We start from the raw sequence: 8661 nt of genomic DNA, 5'->3' as shown, positions 1-8661 counted from the left end.
ATGCTCACTTCTAGTCCCTTCATGTAGAGCACAAATGTCCATCCACAAATCATGAGCATTTTTATGATTTCTAACTCTATTAAACACATCTTTGCAAAGGCCTCTAAAAAGTGTGTTTTTGGCCTTAGTATTCCATTTCTCATAATTAAACTCATCACCTACAAGATTTGTGGGATCTCTAGGTTCGGGGAATCCTTGTGTGGCGGCTTTGTAGACACCAATGTATATAGCCTCTAAATATGCTTCCATACGAATTTTCCAATATGGAAGATCGTCACCATCAAAAACGGGAGGAGGTTCATCCCCACCGGACATTGTTACTCTAGTGGTTAAGCTAATCTAAGAGCAACAAGGCTTCGATACCAATTGAAAGGATCACGATGCCCAAGAGGGGGGTGAATTGGGCTTTTCTAAAAATCAACACTAATTAAAACCTAAGCAAGAGCCCAACTTCACCCTAACAACTAGCACTAAGAGAATAATACTAGAAATACAACAATGCTAAGACAATACTTCAAATACTTGCTAAACAAATACACAATGTAAAATGCTTGAATTAAGTGCGGAATGTAAAGCAAGGTTTAGAAGACTCCTCCAATTTTTCCCGATGTATCGAAGAGTCGGCTAGTCCTCGTTGGAGCACCCGTGCAAGGGTATCGCTCCCCCTTGGTCCTAGCAAGAACCAAGTGCTCACTACGAGATGATCCTTTGCCACTCCGGCGCGGTGGATCCCTCACGACCGCTTACAAACTTGAGTCGGGTCACCAACAAGATCTCCACGGTGATCACCGAGCTCCCGACGCCACCAAGCTGTCTAGGTGATGCTGATCACCAAGAGTAACAAGTCGTAGACTTTCGCTTGACCAAGAGAAGCCTAATGCAAGTGGTGTGTGCTCTAGGTGGCTCTCGCTAGCGCTAATGAGGTCCAAATGTGGGATTAAGATTCTCTAATCTCCTCACTAGGCTTTTGGTGCTTGCAATACTCTACCAATGTGCAGGAATTAATGTGTGCAACAATACTCTAATCTTCTCTTTAAACTAGGTAGGTGCCCGTGCGATGCCACGGAACATAAATCTCGATTTGTATATCAGCTATGCTTCCTGTGAAGCAAGGAAGCGAACGCAAGCCAGCCTTTTGTATTAGTGCATTATGTTCAGTTCTTACTTGATCATTCTGTGTTCTCGTGTGTGCCATGGCCGAGTGGCAAGCTCAACACTGGTATTGTTGTCTTGTCTCAAATGAAGTCTGCTTCCACAAGTTAATCAGAAATCTTCATGGGTGATAGCTGTGTCAGATTCTTCCGCGCATAGGGCAAGTAATGCAAGTGATAGCTGTGTCAGTTTACCCCTATTTTCTTGGGCATCACTTGTCTCAAATGAAGTCCATTGGAGGTTCGCAATTTATGTTCCGTGGCATCGCACGGGCACCTACCTAGTTTAACAATAGAACATAGTAATTATCACGTCTGTGAAACACCAAGTTAACCCAACACTGCAGAGATATTCAGAGGCAGCGATTAATATTCAGGCGGTCTTCTCTGTACCAACATGAGCTGTCCGTCGTTTCAGGACTATGATCTTGACATCATTAACCTGCCGATCAATGATCCCGGCATGATTAACCTGCTCATCATAAGATCCTGACATCGTTAACCTGCACACCATATACGACATAAATCGGTGGTACTGAATTGATTGCTCTTGTTAAGATCTCCATTTCGGAGCAGACCTTCCCCAGGGCCAGAGAGCCCAGAGCAAAGCATCCAGTGAGATGTTGTTCCAGTGCTTTGTGCCCTGGTCATGCATCGTCCGAGAGATTCCGCCGTGCAAATTTTTTTGTCGTTGGTTGGTGCAAGAGGGCTTCGTCGTTGACAATGGCGCGATGAGCACTGCACTGTGTTGTGCTGTGCTCATCAGGTGCGAAGTGTTGTACTTGCGATGACACTGCTGCTGTGAATCACGTGATCAACTTGGGTTTGTCATTGTATACTATTTAGGTGAAACTGCAGTGTGTCAACGGTAATGAACCAGATCAATTTGACGATAGCCGCTTTAGTATCACATGTTTTGCTTTAATCTTCCAATGACACTTGACTCTCCTCCAGCTTTTAAGAATTAAGCCAGATTCGTGACCAGTAAAAACATGTTCATTTCTTGGACACTTCTGCTGGGTCATGTGATCAACTTGAGCTTGCCTCTGATATGTTATTAAGATGAAGTTTCGGTGTCAACTGTAGGGAACTCGATAAAATTGGTGATAGCCGGTTCAGTATCAGATGAACGTTACAACTAAGTCTGCTTCTAGTTGCAGATCAGTCAGAAAACTGTCTGTTTTACAGGTAATAATGCTTCCGTGTAAACTGGTCCACTCCTACTTCGATATCCTTTTGACCTCAGTAGATGTTATCTTTTTCAACTGTAAATAACACTTGAAATACTCTCTAGTTTACAAGAACTATGCTAAATCACCAAGAACAGCTGGAATAATGTGTAACATTTAGGAAATGGGGCTCCATCTGAGGTGGATTGTCCCAAATCATATACCGCAAGTCGTTGTTCACTGTGAAATTTCGGAAGTCCGAGTTGCATGCAACTGAATGGAAATACCCCTCTAGAGGTAGCATCACGTTTGTGAAGTACATGAGGAGTGTTCTAGGGAGATTCTCCCAACCAAAAATACAATACTCAACAAAGCGTCTGTTTAAAATGACCCATGGAGAACCTGACAGGAAGGGAATCTGTGTTAGAAAACCATTTCATCAAGCAGGTGGAAAACAAACTGCAAGTAAAGAGAAATGCCTGTGAAAAATTTGAAACTATCAGGAGTGTCTCGTTTCTCTGTGGCTTGGAAGAACTGATTCCTCCCTGCCAAATATACTCCAGCATCTACTATAATCGGCTGCACTCTCTGAGACCTGCAAAATAAGTATGCTGCTGAAACTAACAGCAGTGCACTGTGTACCATTCACTATTGCTATGTTCAGACAGAACATACTCTTTCCATCCAATGTCACTGGTGTGATCAATAAAGTTGAGGTGCCTTGGAACAGAGGAGAAAATATGGATCAAGTCTGCAGCAAGGGACAAAAGACAAAAAGAAAACAGAGAATCATGAACACGAAACTCAAGAACCCCTAAGAGGTGTCAGACGGAATACACAAGCCAAAAGCAAAATTAGAACATGCTAGTATCTATTAAAAAACAAAATTAGACTTCATAAGAAAGGCTGTGAACTAAGTGCGACATAGTGGAAGCAGCACATAACACAGATGAAATTACAATAATTACCGTGTATCACATAAAAAGGCAATGTTATATAGGTAGTATCAGGAAATGAGGAAAAAGGACGTCATAAATCAGAACATCAGTTTGTGCATCCTGTGTTGATAATTCAGTGATACTTGTTAAAGCTCTCTTAGATGCCATTTAAATGAAGGGTTAATCAGTTGCTGAGTTACTGTCCAAGATATTCTGCTCAGTATGAGACTTTGAGTTTAAATACCCTGAACTCACAGTATGGCAGACGTGCCCTGATTTATGTTACTTAAACTCAAGGAGCAAGTACATAACATGACTATAGACATATAGAGCAACTAATGCTACATGATCTCTGCCAAAAAAATCCCCATATTTTCTTATGCATGTCACCATGCATGATACCTCTGGTGGAGTGTATCAAGTAAATCAGCAATCAGATTCACTTGGAATCCAATGCAGTAACTACAGTTAACTACCATTACAATCTATTCTGTGCAAAAGAAAAGGATTTGATTGCCCAAAATAAAGAGTTGAAGTTGGTTCCCAAGAAGTCCAACCAAGCTTTAACTAACTGACCACAAGAATAAGCTCAGTACTCTCTGATCCTAGTTAATCAGCAATTCAGCATCATTTGGCAGCATATAGCATGAAAGACGGCCCCAACTTGCTTGGGACTAAAAGGCTTTGTTGTTGTTATTGATGGCATGAAAAACAACATGTATATTTATATGGTTTATATAAAATAAATGGTTTTATGTGTACAAGCGTGCACAGGTAGATGACACAAACAAAGCCACAGCAAGAATTACATAGCTATAGCTTGTTCCTGGTGATTAGAGTCCTCATAAGGACGAGAGCACACAATGGTTGAGCTGGTACCTAAATAGAGAATGAAGAAGACATCATGCCAGTCAAGTAGTTGCACTATTTCACCTAAGGCGGCTATCGTACCACAGTCCAACAGAAATCCAAACAACCAAGCTCTTCCAAAACCACCTAAAAGCAGCAGCAGCAGGCCTCTTCCTAATTCTGATGGGGTAGTGGGCCCTTCATCCTTTCAGGCATATTTAAATTATGCAACTTGACAGATAACATTAAACGCAACTTAATACAAGTCAACAACATGCTGTGAAGAACACAAAATTGATTTTTGTAGCTACGGCGACCCCTCAACCGAACAATGCCAGTTGCTCCCCTTGCAATTTCATGATCTGTTCGTACAGCATGCTTTGCCTCTAATTCAAGAATGTAAATGCTCCGCAAACGCAATTTTGATTGTTCAACACAGAGAACAAAATATTTTTCCGATTTTCATACATCCCACTGCATGTATCACCTGTCACTAACGCTTCCTACAATCATGAAACTAAGACTTATTGACATGAGCATCTAGAAAAATGCTTTACAATTTGGAATGGAGGGGAGTATAAACCATTCAGACTCATGGCAGCATACAGTTTGTGGATTCTACGTTTCAAGCATAAGCGAGTTATGGGGAGATAATAAAATTTTGCTTACCTCTGTGTCACACATTGCGGCTTTCAGGTACCTAACAATGAACATGTACATTGTTGGAACCGTCAGGTTCCAATGGAGCCTGTCCAGGATGGCCTTTTCCTTGGTCAGAACCTGGTCTCTGGTAAATGCGTTGTCACAGAGGCACATCAAGTCCTTAACCTGTAAAATATCGCTGCTTGTTGTGTAAGCTAATCGAAGAATGGACTATAGCATGTTTTAGAAACAAAATCAGCCAGCCTACCAGTGGAGCCCATATCTCTTCGTACTTGCTTGCTATCAGCATGGCACTTATGCCGACGAGCTGTAGCTCCTTTCTTGGTACACTCTCCATAGATAAGTACTGGTCGATGATGTAGACGGTCAAGTAAAGTGTCTCTGGCATTAGAGTAAGCCTGTACTGTACCTCGATAATCCAGTCGATAAGGATAGCTCTCATTCTCTCACTGATTTCAGCCTGTGAGCTCATGTAGCTGCTGAGAGGAAGGCAGGTGCCCTGCACAAGCAAAACATGCCACAGATCAACAATCATCAGAAATGGTCACTTCGACAATCCACTGAATCAGTAATTGCAGCATGATAAAAATTATCTCTTGGAATTTTTACCTCAGTGCTCTTGTAGAATCTGTAAATGTCCTCAACATATTCAACGACTGCCAGCTCATTGCAAGAATCAGGTGCATCAATGTCATATGGATCCTTCTTCTTCGGGGTGGTAATCCCATCAGAGGCCTTTGTAAACACACACAAGACACAAAAGGGGTACACAGGCATTCTTAGAATCAAAAAGAAAGAGACAACCTTAACCTTAGAATTTTGCTTGTGTTCATACCCTGCTGCATTTTGTCAAATTGTCAAAAAGTGTTGGCACCCTCCTACAGACTCTCTGACCTCCAGGGAATTTGCCTTTCTTCTCCTTCTCGGAATCTGGAATGGTCACAATGACTTCAGACTTCACCTTGCATTTGCTTGTGTTCATACCCTGCTGTATTTTGTCAAATTGTCAAAAAGTGTTGGCACCCTCCTACAGACTCTCTGACCTCCAGGGAATTTGCCTTTCTTCTCCTTCTCGGAATCTGGAATGGTCACAATGACTTCAGACTTCACCTTGCATTCCTTCAGCTTTACTGCCTTCCTGTTCCTGTTAAACACAGCATCTAGAGATGACTGTGAAGGACCCAGAGATGCAAATCAGGTGTCACAAATTCTACAACTAAAATGTAAAATGCATAAGCAATCAAATAAAGTAAATCAGAACGAACTACAGTAAACCTCTATTGGATTGTGACATTGTGTTCCTCGCACTAATAGGTTAAGCACCAACAAGATAATCAATATGAAAAGTAAAAGGTCTTCACCTACCACAAATGTTACATCTGAATATATAATGATGTCAATTGCCAAGAAACAAATTGATGGCACAGCACAACACAGCTCCAATGATCACACACAGCAATAACATAAAGGGAATGTAATTAGTGGCTAACATATGTGGAAAGTGCTAGCGCAAGGCTGGTGAGTCAACTCACACAAGCAGGATGATCCGAGATCCTCGTAGGCCACATCCCCATCAGATGTGAAGACAGTGCAAGGCCACTGCGCGAGAAACGATCACGGCACTGATTTAGGGATTTTGCTTGTAGCAGGTCCAGGTGCACAGAATGGCGTGTGCAAAGACACAGTATTTTAGAATGCACTATATAGGAGTATACAAAAGTCTCGATACAATGAAGAGGATGCAGAATTTGCCGTTACTCAATAGTTATAAATATTATACTTCATCCCAAAATATAATTCATTTTAGACTAAACATTTATTTATTAAATAACCTATAAATATAGTTTGTATACATATCTACAGAAAAAAGAGGAATAGAAAGAACTATATTTTGGAACATATAGAGTATTAAACTCACTGCTGCCTGGGTAAACTAACTGATAGTCGCCTAGAGGGGGGTGAATAGGGCGAAACTGAAATTTACAAATATAAACACAACTACAAGCCGGGTTAGCGTTAGAAATATAAACGAGTCCACGAGAGAGGGCGCAAAACAAATCGCGAGCAAATAATGAAGTGAGACACACGGATTTGTTTTACCGAGGTTCGGTTCTCTCAAACCTACTCCCCGTTGAGGAGGCCACAAAGGCCGGGTCTCTTTCAACCCTTCCCTCTCTCAAACGGTCCCTCGGACCGAGTGAGCTTCTCTTCTCAAATCAAAGCCGAGAACAAAACTTCCCCGCAAGGGCCACCACACAATTGGTGCCTCTTGCCTTGATTACAATGGAGTTTTGATCACAAGAACAAGTGAGAAAGAAAAGAAGCAATCCAAGCGCAAGAGCTCAAATGAACACGACAAATCACTCTCACTAGTCACTAGGGTTTTGTGTGGAATTGGAGAGGATTTGATCTCTTTGAATGTGTCTAGAATTGAATGCCTAGCTCTTGTAAGTGGTTGAGAAGTGGGAAAACTTGGGATGCAATGAATGGTGGGGTGGTTGGGGTATTTATAGCCCCAACCACCAAAAGTGGCCGTTGGGAGGCTGTCTGCTCGATGGCGCACCGGACAGTCCGGTGCACACCGGACAGTCCGGTGCCCCCTGCCACGTCATCACTGCCGTTGGATTCTGACCGTTGGAGCTTCTGACTTGTGGGCCCGCCTGGGTGTCCGGTGCACACCGGACATGTACTGTTTGCTGTCCGGTGTGCCAGCATGGGCGATTCTGACTCCTCCGCGCGCAGAGCGCGCATTAAATGCGCGGCAGAGAGCCATTGGCGCGGAGATGACCGTTGCTCCGGAGTCGCACCGGACAGTCCGGTGCACACCGGACAGTCCGGTGAATTATAGTGGACTAGCCGTTGGCGTTTCCCGAAGCTGGCGAGTTCCTGAGGCCGACCTCCCTTGGCGCACCGGACACTGTCCGGTGTACACCGGACAGTCCGGTGAATTATAGCCGAGTCGCCTCTGGAGATTCCCGAAGGTGGCGAGTTTGAGTCTGAGTCCCCCTGGTGCACCGGACATGTCCGGTGGCACACCGGACAGTCCGGTGCGCCAGACCAGGGGTGCCTTCGGTTGCCCCTTTGCTCCTTCGTTGAATCCAAAACTTGGTCTTTTTGTTGGCTGAGTGTGAACCTTTTACACCTGTATAATCTATACACTTGGGCAAACTAGTTAGTCCAATTATTTGTGTTGGGCAATTCAACCACCAAAATTAATTAGGGACTAGGTGTAAGCCTAATTCCCTTTCAATCTCCCCCTTTTTGGTGATTGATGCCAACACAAACCAAAGCAAATATAGAAGTGCATAATTGAACTAGCTTGCATAACGTAAGTGTAAAGGTTGCTTGGAATTGAGCCAATAAAACTACTTACAAGATATGCATGGAATGTTTCTTTCTATATTTAGCATTTTGGACCACGTTTGCACCACATGTTTTGTTTTTGCAAATCCTTTTGTAAATCCATTTCAAAGATCTTTTGCAAATAGTCAAAGGTAAATGAATAAGAGTTTGCAAAGCATTTTCAAGATTTGAAATTTTCTCCCCTCGTTTCAAATGCTTTTTCCTTTGACTTAACAAAACTCCCCCTAAATGAGATACTCCTCTTAGTGTTCAAGAGGGTTTTGATATACCATTTTTGAAATACTACTTTCTCCCCCTTTTGAACACAATAGGATACCAATTGAAAAATACTTTTGGAAAGTACTAAGTTTTTGAAATTGGTGGTGGTGCGGTCCTTTTGCTTTGGGCTCTCATTTCTCCCCCTTTTTGGCATGAATCGCCAAAAACGGAATCATTAGAGCCCTTGAAGTGCTTTTCTTCCCCTTTGGTCATAAATAAATGAGTTAAGATTATACCAAAGGCGAAGTCCTTTTCTTTAATGCTCATTTC

General features: G+C 42.6%; 1 protein-coding gene and 1 long non-coding RNA gene across 2 annotated transcripts; both read right to left on the bottom strand.

The window, feature by feature from the left end:
- Positions 1 to 2539: 2539 nt before the first annotated feature.
- Positions 2540 to 3107, bottom strand: LOC103632247 (uncharacterized). Its single transcript, XR_002263589.1, has 2 exons — positions 2996 to 3107; positions 2540 to 2915 (listed from the first exon to the last, which is right to left on the bottom strand). It is a non-coding gene; the product is annotated as an uncharacterized lncRNA (long non-coding RNA).
- A 1320-nt stretch (positions 3108 to 4427) lies between these two features.
- Positions 4428 to 6344, bottom strand: LOC103633817 (cyclin-B1-3). Its single transcript, XM_008655493.1, has 7 exons — positions 6303 to 6344; positions 5863 to 5940; positions 5606 to 5755; positions 5380 to 5505; positions 5018 to 5269; positions 4777 to 4935; positions 4428 to 4493 (listed from the first exon to the last, which is right to left on the bottom strand). The coding sequence occupies exons 1-7, from the start codon at positions 6342 to 6344 to the stop codon at positions 4428 to 4430; spliced, it is 873 nt and encodes a 290-aa protein (XP_008653715.1).
- Positions 6345 to 8661: the final 2317 nt, after the last annotated feature.

The sequence above is a fragment of the Zea mays genome, chromosome 7, assembly GCF_902167145.1.
Source record: "Zea mays cultivar B73 chromosome 7, Zm-B73-REFERENCE-NAM-5.0, whole genome shotgun sequence".
NCBI classification, from domain to species: domain Eukaryota; kingdom Viridiplantae; phylum Streptophyta; class Magnoliopsida; order Poales; family Poaceae; genus Zea; species Zea mays.
The sequence above is the reverse complement of the archived record's forward strand: the minus strand, read 5'-3'. Positions and strand labels throughout refer to the sequence as shown.